The 13939-nt window shown below is 38.8% G+C and overlaps 1 protein-coding gene across 2 annotated transcripts in view; it reads left to right on the top strand.

The window, feature by feature from the left end:
• Window positions 1-13939, top strand: part of LOC115765537 (homeobox protein cut) — an 87693-nt gene that overhangs the window by 48570 nt on the left and 25184 nt on the right. Inside the window, exon 2 of one of the 2 annotated variants that reach the window (XM_030709158.1) lies at window positions 12876-12917. The exons of the other annotated variant lie outside the window; for it this stretch is intronic. Within the exon in view, the coding sequence (XP_030565018.1) occupies window positions 12876-12917 (42 nt within the window). The remainder of the gene's footprint in view (window positions 1-12875; window positions 12918-13939) is intronic. 2 annotated transcript variants of the gene reach the window in all.

Below are 13939 nucleotides of genomic sequence, written 5' to 3'. Positions count from 1 at the left end.
TGGGCCGCCATCTCAGTTGTTGTCGTGCGTGTTTGTTTACACGGCCAACATTTAATCGAGCCACGCACTTTGAATCCGATTTCGGGCCACACTTCGAAACGTTGCCAAAAAAAAGGCCAACTTGAAGCCCCAACTCAAATATGGCCCAGCGAGACCTGAGTTCAGTTCAAATATTGAGTAATTGTAAGTGTTTATTTTGGATATAATCTGTTGTAGAGTGGGAAACTGGAAGAAGTTGTTGTTGAAGCCGCGTAAAGTGTCGTCATATGCAGATAATTGTTATACAATAAATTGGTTTCTTTTTTGTAATAGCTGAAAATTGTCGGAGTTTATGATAGAGGGCAATAAAAGCTGAACATAATCAATTTATATATGTTTTATGCCTTGTAATTGTTGAAAGAGAGTATCATAAACTTGGGTCAATTAATAGAACAGCTCGCATCTTTAAAACCTAAACTCTATATACCTACTAATATTAATTGAATAATATTATTTTATTATTAATATTAGTCTATATGACTACGATTCCCATATCCAATTTTCACATTTTCTGCGTTTACACAAATTAATAAATTTGTATAATATATATATAGTTTTATAATAATAACAAGAGGTTCTAGTCGGGAGCTCCCGACTAGGAGATACCCTGAACCCTCTTCTTGCAACATCAAATGCATATATATATTCTATTTTAGAAGCTATATGTCAAGTTTGTTGACTCTAGCTCTTATTATTTACTCAAGTTGCTCAATAAGCAGGATATCGATATCGATTTTTATCGATTGCTTGGAAACGGAGTAAGTTATCGATTATCGGAAACAAACTCGATCTGCACAGGCACTAGGAGCAGCTACATCTAAAATTTCAAGACTCTAGCTCTTCTAGGTTCTGAGATCCTTGCGTTCATACATACGGACGGATGAACAAACAGACGGACACGGCTAGATCGACTCGGCTATTGATGCTGATCAAGAATATATATACTTTATGGGGTCGGAGATGCTTCCTTCTGCCTGTTACATACATTTGGATTTTGCACAAATACAATATACCCTTATACCCATTTTTAATGGGTTCAGGGTATAAAAAGAACTTATAGCGAACCTCTAAGTGCCTAAGTCGCCAAATGTCTTATAAAATTATTTACTTTGCTTTTTACCCCTTACCTTATATATACTAAACAGATAATGCCCTGATTTCTGGTATATGTATTTATTAGAAATTCATATTAATTTTCTGAAAGTCTTAAAGCAAGCGTGAAGTAAACAAAAAGTTATTCAAAATGAAATTTTCTGAAAATGGGAGCACATTGCGTAGCTTATGGCATGCCTCGTTGTGTTTGTGTATGCATGTGTTTATATGTGTATGTGTGTATAGAGAAGAGTCGAAAATAAAGAGGAGTATCTAAGAAGAGTAAATAATTAAGCTGGTTAAAGGTTATTCCCTAGTTGAACACTCTCGTCCAGTTTTAGAACCAACTGATCCAAATCTATTCACATGCATGACATCCTTTTGATTGAAAGGAAAGTTTGATATTCCTTATTAAAATCTTATAGAAGCCTCAGCATCTCTCTCCCAGCTAACTTTTTCGATTATTTGCTCGGCTAGCTAATTAATTTGTCTCACTTTCTCAACCGACTTTATTCATTTTATTTCCTGCAGCTCAAACACTTTGCTTTTAATTGTCTTGCATTTTGTTGCAATCAGTTGAAATAAATCGAATGACACCTTGTAAGAGTTCGATCCACTCTACGAGAACTTTTCCCTTGCTGCAAGGTAGTTGCATTCCGTAAACGAAAACTTGCATCATACTCGGGTTCAATGGCCGGGCCAATGCCATACTTCCCATTCCATTGCCAGGCCCGGCCCAGCCCCTGCTCCCCCTTCCGCCTCTGGCCTTAAATGGCAGCTGTGCAAGTGGCACTTTTTACTTGTAATAAAAAGAAAACAACAACAAGAACAACATCAACTAGCTACACAAAAGTATAAACAAAGCAATTGCCGCTGGCATAAACAAAAGGCCTGCATTTAGTAATACCTACAGCTGCCCCGGGGTTTGTGGCGGGGGCAGCGAGGGCGCACACAAAGTAACTGAAAGATTTTCCGACTTTGCCCCTTTTTCCGCGTTGCTTCACACTTCACTTCTCTGTTCATTTGAAGACACACTTTTCACTTTTCGGTGCACTCAACACTTGAGCAAGGTCGAAACTTTTGGCAATCCATTAAATATGCTGCCATCTAAGAAAATGTCAAATGCTGCGAAAAACACACAAAAATAACACACGAAGAAAAAGCAGCAGAAATTAATGAAGCCCAACGCGCATGTCGAACAGCCAAATGAAGCCAATCGAGCCCGAGTCTCACGTAGCCAACACTTGACAAAAGACTTCAGCAAAAATCATGTCAAAATGTTACCAGATTATTATGCGAAACGAACAAGCCAGGTGGCAAAAACAAACTGCCAAAGATGTCATTTGGATATAAATAAAATCAAATTAAATGTAATTAAAGTAGAGTATGGTATAGAATAGTATATCAGAGTATAACATATATAATATAGTGTAATACTATATAATAATAATAGTATATCAGAGTATAACATATATAATATTGTGTAATATAGTGGGATAGGATAGTATATATATAGTATAGTATGCTGTGTCATGGTATACTATATAGTGTATCTAGTCATATAGTACAGCATGGTATAGTATAGTATAGAGTATAGTATAGTATATATAAAGTCATACAGTACAGCATGGTATACTATATTAAAGTATAGTATAGTATAGTATAATATAGTATTATAGTATAGTATAGTTCAGTTCAGTTCTGTATTATACTATAAAACATTATGCTGTAAAGCATGCTAACGTATATTTTGGTTCAGTATGGTTCAGTATAATTACATAGCACGGTATATCACGGTTGCCAACCTACCTCAACTCACAAAATATCAAGCACTTATACTAGACCAGAAATATCTATGCAAATTTTTAGAAGATGAATATATTTTTTTAATTTTTTCAACTATTCGCCAGATCTCTGCATATCTATCTCATTTAAGACTATTAAATATGGTCCGAAAATAGTTCTCCCCTTGGTTCCCAGACTTATATTACACAATATTAAATGCCCAGTTCTTATCATTCCTATATCTATATCTCATTCCTATGAATTGTGATCGTATTGTAATAATATAAGTGTTTGTCTACATCAATTTTAATCACATTTCTTAATCAAAGTAGCTGCACTTCATTTCCCAGATTTAAACTCCAATTTAACGTACATTTCTAGGCTTAATTATAATTCACGGCCCTTCCGACTACCCCTATATCATATTACACGCCCATTGCCCTAGTCCCTTTCTCGTAACCAGCTGCAAGAAAATATTTCATCATATATCTGACTCGCATTACACGAACTCTACGGACAATTCATTTATTGAACATATTCGCTGACAAACTCCCTGAAAGTAGTCGAGCTGTAGTCGAGTGCATTCGCCCACGCTCAGATTGTGTTTTTGCTCCGAGGAGCAGCGAGTATTTTAATTGACAACCAAAACTCAAAACGTGGCCCCTGTCAAATCGCGCTGCATTTGCCGCAAACTGATTGCGAATGCGGGCGCAGGCAGAGCCGTACATCAATTTCCACAGCTGCAGATACAAATGTATCTTTGTATCTATGCGCACACACACAGTAGCTGTTGCCAAGTGCAGCACGCAGTCGAATCATTCAGAGAGTCAGTCAGTCAGTCAGTCAATTAGACAATGTTGCTGGCAACTGGCGACGAGTGCGACGAGTAACAAGATGATATCTATTAGATACTTAGATACTTTTTTGTATGCAACGCAGCTAACTGAATTTATGTCAGTTTTTATGTGGCTCTGCGAACTTGCTGCACCATAATGAAGTTGTGCTTAATGATGATCACGTTGTTGATGATGAGCATGGGTTGTCTGAACTTTTCGCTTGTGCCCGGGGCTAGAGACACATGTTGAGTGCTTGCTGCTGGATTGGCTTCTCGGCCAACCGTCAGATACATTTTCTCCTCTCTGTCTCCCTTGAATGCACTTGCAATCCGCTGCGAGGCGTTTGCTTCTGCTGCATAATTAAATCATAGACAGACGGACGGAAAGACAGACTGCGTTTAAAAAACTCAGAAAGCCAAAATGTCGAGTCTGCGCCTCTGCGATTTCTGGGTCATGCTTTGGCCACAATTTATGACAGCTGCTGCTACGATGCGGGCTAAGTAGAGTTGGCCATAAATTAGAGCTCAATATATTTGCAGACAGAAAAGTTCTAACACACAAATATGTAAACCGTATGTCGAACAGTAATCTTTAATGTATCGGCAAAATGAAATATAATACCAGAAAAATTGTGAAATAATTACAGACAGTATTTTATCTAAGAAGCACAAAAAGTTGAATTAACGAGTTGCAAATGTCAAGAGAGAATTTAATAAAGTACAATTTTCTTTCTATTTCTCTTGGCTTTGCCACGAGTAAAATAATTATTCTTCATTTTTCTAGCTCTGTGTTGGGATTAAGTGCTAGCACAAAGGGAAATCGGGAAATATTTTCTTACTTTTAATTAGAGTAGAAGGCGATTAAATGCGATTATTGCATGTTGAATCTGATGAAAGCTGTCAAGTCTTGACAATGTGCATGGATGCAGAATGTATCTCAGGGAAATGAAGCATAATCGAAATTCTCTTATTAATCAAAATTTGTAAAATTTGAAGTTTTGGCAAGAACTTAGAGCTGCTAGCGCCTATTGGGACTAAGAGATGGGTTTCAGATATCATTTCTTTAAGTATTCATACACATATCATAAGATATCTTAAGCCTTGTCTATGTATATCTTTTCGTCTCTTTGCCTCTTTGAAAATGTACTTTCGTGTTTTTGTTGGGCTGTAAAAGAACCCGGCCCGCGCTCATCCCTATGCACAACCTTTGAGCCTATGTAATTCCGATTGGACACAGCTTGCCACAACTGACAGCTCACACAGCCCACAGTCGAGGCGCACCACGAACTCTGACCCAAGATCGAGACGATCTGAAGACCTTGGTCAGGCACTTGTCATGGCCAGCCACAAGAGCTTGCGCCCAGGCAGATTCCTTCGTAATCAAGCTACCATGGGCCACGCCCATTCATTAGGCACACGCAGAAGCAACAGGCAACCGAGCTGGAGATGGGGCAGTCCCATATGACGGGAGGGTCTGGTCTATAATTTGTTGGAAAAGAAATGTCCAAATGCAACGTGTGACACACTTCAAACTGTCAGCAGTTTTGAAGAGTGCGGCACGCTACGAATGCCACGAAACAGCAGCTGAGCGAGGGGTGGGGGAGGGGTTCAAGGTACTGATGGAGGGGGAGGGGGGAGGGGGTAAGCTAGCGAACCCAATTAAGCAATTTGATTTGTGTTCGCGTTCGTCACAAGCCACACGCACAGCAAAGGGAGGAACAGAAGCAACCTCTGGGGCCATAAAAACAGACGAATTGGATGAGACATTTGACACAATCGAAAAAGAGTTTTTATAGAGTATTTGAAGAGCATTTGATATGCGCGGGGAATTAATATTATTATTATTTTAACTATCGGTAATAAAAACAATTTTCAACTGTGTGACCCATAGAGTTGACTTCTGTTTATGGCCCCAGCGAGATAACAACTGAATAAGACATAAACAGGCCCATAATTTAATGCTTGTATTTTTAAGGTGGGGAGAGAGATAGTGGCAGTCAATCAGTGAGACAGTCAGTCTGTCAGATAATAAGCCAGTCAATCAATTGATCAATCAATCAGGCAGTCTGTCGTTCTGTACGAAAGTAGGTAGTCAATCAGCTATGAAGTCAGTGTGTAGTCAGTCAATCAGTCAGTCGCTAGATGAGGAGGTCAATCAATATGTAATTAAGTCAGTCGATACTCTAGTCAATCAGACAGGCAGTAATGTCAGTCAACCAGTCAGTCAGTCTGTTAGCTCGGCATGAGAGTCTATCAATCAGTCAGTAGGTAAGTCAGTTATCTACCATCAAATCATTCTGTCTGCCAGTAATTCTGATATCTAGCCGGTTGATCTGTAATTAAGTCAATCATTCAATTATCTAGTCAGTCACTCCATCAATCAGTCAGCCATTTAGTCTGTCAATCACTCTGTCAGTAAGTGAGTCAGTCAGTCATTCAGTCAATTAGACAACCCTTCAATGAGAAAGTCAGTTAGACTTTCAGTCATCTAGTAAGTAAGCCCATCATTCAGTATGTCAGTCAGTCAGTCAATCAGTCAGCTATTCTGTCAGTAAGTAAATCAGTTATTCAGTCAATCAGTCAGCCAATAAGCAAGTCAATAAGCAAGTCATTTAGCCATTCAGTCATCTAGTCAGTCAATCTGTCAATCAGTTAGTCTGTCAATCAGTCAGTCTATCAATTAGTCAGTCAATCAGTCTGTCAGTGAGTCTGTGAATAATTCTGTTAGTCTCTCAGTCAGTCAGTCAATCTGTCAGAAAGTAACTTAGCTATTCAATCCGTAAATATTTAACTCAGTCGGTCAATCATTCACTCGGTCAGTCAATATTTGCCTTTGTTACGCTCTTAAGCTGCTCTCGATGTCCCACTCAGAGCGCAGAGACGAACATAAGACGCAAACACTTGTGAATAATATGCGATTCGACAAGCTGCTTGAAATGTTAAGCAAATATTTACATTCAATAAGAGTAAAATATCGGGGAATTATGTGTTATCTGTCAGATGCAAACGAAACCGAAAGTTGTGCACGTTGTGGGCGTGTCCTCATTAGAGAATTGACCTTTTGTTGCATTGAATATCGCGCCAAAGATTTATTGACGCCTAATCGAATGCAGTTTCTACAAATACTTAACGTCTGTTAACCCATTGTTGCCCGCCCTTTGTCATGAAAAATATTTGAATAAAATAAGTTAACCAAAGAAAAAGCAAACATTTGTCACGCTCCGCTGCGGCGACTTACAAAGGGAAATGTAACGCGATAGCTGTCTGTGGCGAAGGGGCAGGGGAAGGGCTGTGTAGGGAAAGGGGCCGAGTTTTCCTCTGCGGCAGCATTTGTTAATCGATATTTAAATTGAGTCAATTTGTGAGCAACAGCCCCCATGAAACAGTTGAGAATTTTGCTGGCAAGTCAATCGTTTCCCAATTTGTTTTCTGCATTTCAGAATACCCCGCATTGCAGAGGCTGTGGGGTATATAATCCGGGCAAATGTGTAATAAAATTGATGAAGCAGAAGCGAATACTTAATAAGCATATCTTAACTTGTCTGCTGTCTCTAAGTTTTTGAAATTTGCATTACTTTTTGCTCCTAATATCAAGTCTGATACAGCTTTTTAATGCAAGTCGAGAATTTCGGGCAAAATACTTAAAACAAGCATGTGCAGGCTTGAAACAAGAGCTAAAGCATTCTGAATGGAAGTACAACAATGTTTTGATTAGGTATTATACTTGAGTTGGTCTTCGCAAAGTTTATGATTTGTTTTCAGCCTAAGATATATTTGCTTAGTCAAGATTTGAATAGCCTTTCAACTTGGTTTGAGTAACAGAAATCTTTTTTTAATTTATTTAAGTAATAGATAAAGTAGCTGATGAGTTTCTTAATATATTTGATTAAAGATTGAATGTATTGCATTAATTTCAATTTAATAAAATTATATTTAGTATTTCTTTCAATTCTACAAGTAGTCTGGTAAATGTTGCACTGACATATATATATATATATATATGTATATATATATATATATATATATAAGTATTATCTTGTCAGTTGAGTTTTTAGATCTTTTGTTGTTTTGTCCGAGATTGCTTTGTGTATCACGTGTTTGTTGCTCTGGAACATGTAGCAGAAGTGCAGATGTGTATATCTGTGGTCAAACACACACGCACACACAGACACGCACAGTCGACCGCACACCCAAGGGAATGGACAAGTCTCGAATGAGTAGAAGGTTGTGCGTTGTGCGTTACCGAAAGTTCGATGCAGCACTTGGAATTACAAGTTGTCGTTGTCGTTGTTGTTGTTGTTGTCGTTGTTGTTGTTGTTGCAGTTGTTATTCGATTTTTGTGTTTGAATTGAAGCAGCAGCCACATCGCACGCACTTGTCAATTGCAGAGCTTGTCAAAGTTTCTTTCTGCTCTCCTCTTCTCTTCTCTTTTTTTTTTGTGCATTTTTTCATAGCTATGGCCAAGTGCAGGGGAGCATGTCAAATGCCTGGCAAAACACAAGCGTTACACAAACGAGACTTGACTCTGCCGGCCAAGGACTTCATGCGACGAGCTTCAATTGGGCGGTATACAAAAAAAAAAAGAATTGAAAAGAGGAGCTCAGAAACATGCGAAAACACGCTTTGCAATGGGAAAGTGAGATGAAATCATTTGCTCGATGAGCCAATAACTATAAATGTAGTACGAATTCGAGGAAATAGGAATATTATATTTGCACAGTGGGCAACTATGCTAGAAGTTTCAAAACTATTTTTATAAGCTGAAAACTAAAACCAACTTGCATATAAAAAAATTTAAATAGTTAGATACAAGGTAAACGCAAATAAATATAATTGATATATGAAGTTGGTTTAAAAACGAAATAAACTGTTGAGCTTTAAACCAGGGCAAACTCTTTCCCATTGAGAGAAAAGAGAGAGAAGAGACTTTTCCCCGTTGTCAACTAAACTTCTTATGCTAATGAAAAGAGTGAGAAAACGGGAGAGGGAAATAGTTTATTAGCATTGTTGAAGTGTAATGATAATGTGTAATGAACAATTAGTAGAATTTTGGTATGCATTTTAAATCAAAAAAAAGTCCATTCAATTCCTAGAATTGCTTAAACTATAATCAAATATAAAATTAGCCTCAGCCAGAAATGTTTACTGTGCATGAAGAGATAATGATAATAATATGGAAATAGTTAGTGCAATAAATTAATTCAAGCTAATACAAATGGTAATAGTAAGTCTAATAATGATATTAGAGTACAGCAAATGCACAGCAGGGTTCATTAATTAAGACACGCCAATGAAATCTTTGCTCAACTTTTACAACACATTCAGTTTAGCGAAATGTTTATTTCAAATTAGAGATCCATCCAAACAAGTTCATCAATGCACATCGCATGAAACAGAACTCATGCAAGAGATTTGTAACAAATGTTTATTTCGGGCAACCGAAAAGTGATTCAACAGATGTTTAACAGCGAATAGTTCAGCTTATTTGCCATATCATGACGTATCATTCTCGTAAAATGCGGCTATTATCAATGATCGCCTGCTCATTGCTGCTCATTGCTGCTCACTCGGCTGCTCATTTGCATTATGAAATTTCCTATCGTCAAGCGTTGAACGCGTCTCGCTTATCGCTTCCTATAAATTTGTCACGCTTCACACACACCACACACACACACATAGGCACAGCAACACCCTGGCTGTCAAAAGAGTCACAAAAAATACACGAAAATTATGACATCAGACAAAAAAAAATAAAGAAATTTCAAATGGGGTAAAAAAAGTCATTATCAATTACGCCACTTAATTATTTTTATTGGAGCATAAAATGCTCCATTTCCATTTCTCGGCGACAACAAAAAATGCAGCTGAGACACACACGCACAGCCTGTCTCCTCTTCTGTGTGTGTATGTGTGTGTGTGTGCGTGTGTGTTGCACATGTGTCAATGATGTGCTAATTGCCGCGTGCCCACTTTTGACTGACTTTCGGGCATTTCGATCCTATGAACTTTGTGGCATGTTGCCCCCCAACCCCCAATCTCCCCCTTTCCCCACGCCCATTTTGCATAATATTTGAGCATTTACAGTTTGCCGAATTGGCAAATTTTCCGGCCAATTTGTTGCTGGCCTCGATCTGGGCTTGGCCCAGACACGCTGGCAAATTGCGAAAGCGAAGGCGTTTCACACTTTCCAATTCAATTTGCGTTTGCGGAAAAACTGTGCTGCATTTATTAGCAATACCCTTCTAAAGGGCACATATATTTATATGCTTAGCACAAGAAGTCGCCGAGTCCATGGCGTACATAAGTATATATATATAAATGGATCTATATATCCAGCAGCAAGAGACGTGTCAATAAAGCCAGGTCTATCTGCGCCTTTCTATTCCAACTAAGCTCTAAGCCTTGAAGCCATCGCCAGGAAGTCTAAAATAGATTCAACTTTTTGTGGCAGGCAGTATATATATGTATAGGAAACGCCCAGATCGTAGAACTATATCATAAAGCTGCCACAGAAAAAATAGATCAAAAAATGAGCTTTTGTATGGAACAATGTTCTATTTTATCATGAGCTTCACAATTCTCCTCACACACGAGCAAATGCATAAGCTATATTTCTGGAATTGTATTCAATGTGCCTTTGGTGAGCTTCACAATTCCCCTCAAGCCATCAGCTGCACATCAAATCGCATCATTTCTCTAGCTAACAGCATTTCTAGCTAACCAAACGCTGGATAATACTTTCCTGAATATGTTCCAAAGTCTTTGCGTTGATGTCTGCTGACTTTGAATTCAAATATTGCCTTAAAATAATATAAATATCTGATATATATTCATTCTCAAATTATTGAAAATTGCAAAGCAACAATTTGTACCAAAACAACTCTTGGCCATAAAATTAACAAAAACGAAAAAGAAAGGCTATCCTCGGCACGCCGAAGATCTAATACCCTTGCAGAACCAACCTTTCCCCGTATCTAAGAAGCACACGGAAAATAGTTAATGTCGAGTTTGGGCAAGATAAAGGTTTTTAATCAAAAGCCTAGTTTTTGACCGATCGTTCCTATGGCAGCTATATGATATGGTGGTCCGATCCAGCTGGTTTTGACATATGTGCTGCGTGCAACAGAGAAAGAGACTTCTTCTTTCATAAGGATAGCCTTAAAACTGAGAAACTAGTTCGCATAGAAACAGACAGACGAACAGACGGACATGGCTAGATCGACTCGGCTGTTGATGCTGATCAAGAATATATATTATAATACCCTCTGCAAGGGTATTATAAAGTGTTTTGTTAATTATTCTCGACATTTTTGCAGAAATTCAGTCAAAACGAGAACGCAGCACATCAATAATTGGCCCGGCTGTCAATTTTTTGCCCTCTTAAATGTTGCTGCGGCAATTAAGAAAAAAAAAAAACTGGTGCTTGCAGCATTTGGCGGCACATGTGGCATGCATAATGCAATCGCACACGTTAATTGGCTTTTTGTCTTGATTAAAAAACAATTTCAATTGCTGCGATTTTTTTTTTCTGCCCTGTCGCAATAATTTAATGAAAGCTCGCAAATTGACGCCGACGCGTTGAACTGTTGCACAAAAAAAGGTCACAAAACAGCTAGAAACGAGGCAAGGCACGGCCAAGCGCTGTTGTTGCCACAAAATGAATGCAACAATTTGTTGCCAGTCTCGCGACGCATTGTTTGCGTGAAAGTTGTTAATCAATTTTGATGGCAGTCGAGTTTAATGTTATACATTACATTAAATCGCAATTAAAGTCGTGTAAACGTGCCACGCATTTCATTTGTCCACATCCCGACAGCAACATGCGCCCAGCAACATGTTGCTGCAACATTACAATGTTGCAGTGAAAACGACATCGACGCTGACGTGCACGTTGACGTTGACTTTAACGTTGACAACAACAACGCCCAAGTGCGGACAGCCGATCATCTGTTGGGCTCCGTTTTGGATCCGTTTTGGCCTCTTGATTGATGGCCCATTGGCGCAAGAAGAAGAAGAAGCAGCCACAGCAACAGCAGCAGCAGAAGCTATTGTGCATGCCAAGTAAATGCGGCCATGACTCAACAAGTTGCAACATACACACACATCCACACACACACACACCCACACACACACGCGCAATAGCGAGTCACTTTGCGCCAAAAACTTTTTAGTGCCAATTGCAGTTAAATTGTTGTCGTTGTCGTCAAGATTGATCAGAAAATATTGTGGAACATTTAATAGTTGTTGCCCTGGCGATTAAATACGCTTGCAACAAGCTGTTTGCATACAAATCATTCGGTTAGTGTTGCGAAATGTTGTGAGGTATCTAAAAAATAACTATCTTGTGAATTATGGAAGTACTTTAAGTTTTGTAACGATTGTGCTTAAATGTTGGCTATATTTGATGAAAGCTTTGGGCTTAAACATTCTCGACTGGTTTGTAGAATAATTGATGCATAGGAACAAGTTGTCGTACATTCATAATTTTTAAGTTTCCCGCTTAGATATATATCTAGATATTTTTGATTAATCGATAATAATTATAATCGTTTATCGTTTATAATCATCTCTAGTTCCATCTCTTGCTTCAACTCTCTGATATATCTGTTCGAAAAGCTTAGCTATGTTTAAGCTCGTTCTCTCTCTCTCTCTCTCTCTTTCTCTCTCTCTCTCTCTCTCTCTCTCTCTCTTTGTTAGCTCTTAGTATATTTGTATTCCAATGCTACCTTTTGGAATACATTTTAGCAAATTTGGCTGGTTTTGAGCTGGACTAGAACACAACTCAAATAGCATTTAATTTCCAGTTGAGCGCAGACCTTGTGGCATATTCATTTGCTGTGCAGGAAACTCTGAAGTGGATCACTTTCCACTCGTGTGGAGTGCTCCGAGCACAGCCTGGGTGGCATTTGGCCTCTGCAGCTCTGCAGCACTCGAAGATTAAGTAGTTTACCAAGAACTTGCAATTATTGTTATATGCCTCGCAGGCGGGCAGTTAAATGTAGCCGAAGGGACCCGAATGCCTCTAACAGGCCTTGCCACGCCCCCTTCCCCATGCTGACAACTTTGCAACTTTGTTCAACTTTGAAATGATTCTAATGGCCCCTTTCTCTCTTTTTCGTTGCAGGTAAGTGCAGCTGGGAAGTCATTAGAAGACACCAATGGCCATGTAAGTAACAGAACATGAAACCCACCTACACGACCCGGCAGCTAGTTTCCCTCTCTGCCCCCTCTCTATACCTCTCTGTCTCTCTCGCTGTGTGGTCTACAATTGGCATTAGGTGAGCCACTCCTGACAACTGTTGGCACTTCCGCCGCCCAGTTTAATGGCATTGGCAATTGTGCATGCCAGACTCTGTCTCTACTCTATAATAGCTCGTTCTCGCTGCAGAGAGGTAGTTGAACCCGCGCCCAACAAAAACTACAACGACTGCAACTGGCAACTGCAGTGCGGCGTCTGTTTAACGATCGTGACCAATTTGTGTTGGTCAAATCAACAAATCGACATGAGCAAATATTTACATTATACGATCTGTCTGTCTGTCTGTTGCCTCGTCTTGAACCTCTCCTCGATCCCCGCCCGCGCAGCGCTCCGCTTGTCAGTCAACAGACGGCGACTCATGTGTTGTGTGTTTAGCATATTCAATTGAGCGAATGCGAATATACACTCGAAGAAAATGTCAAGAGTTTAAGCCACACATATGTAAGGCTGAGCATAAGGTTCTTAGCTCTGGAAACTGAAATTGAGCACACTTTATGCCTATTTTCAGCATGGCAATTCTTGTGAAAGCTCATTTCTACTTAACTCAATCTTTATCTTAAGTTTTATCTGATATTTGATGTTGACTCACTTTAAATATATGTTGTGCTTTTTTTAAGCATGGCAATTCTTAGATTAGGCAAATTTTTACTTAGACCAAGATTTCATTTTGTGCTCGTTTTAAGCATGCAAAAGCTTGTAATAAGTAAGTTTTAGTCGATCCAAGACTTTCCTCTAATATTTGACAATGATTCAGCTTAAGCACAAATACTTGTTAGCAAATTTTTAACTTATTTCAAGATTCTTACGATTCAGTTAGACTTTATTTTGCGCTTACTTTAAGTAGGCAAATGATTGTTATAAGTACTTTTCATTTAATCCAAGATTTGTGTTTCAAATTTCAAAGTGACTCAGTTTAAGCACATTTTATG

This window comes from Drosophila novamexicana, unplaced genomic scaffold (genome assembly GCF_003285875.2).
Source record: "Drosophila novamexicana strain 15010-1031.04,08,12 unplaced genomic scaffold, DnovRS2.1 tig00000974-arrow-arrow-pilon, whole genome shotgun sequence".
Lineage (NCBI taxonomy): Eukaryota > Metazoa > Arthropoda > Insecta > Diptera > Drosophilidae > Drosophila > Drosophila novamexicana.
Note: the sequence above shows the minus strand (reverse complement) of the source record. Positions and strands in the feature narration are given on the sequence as shown.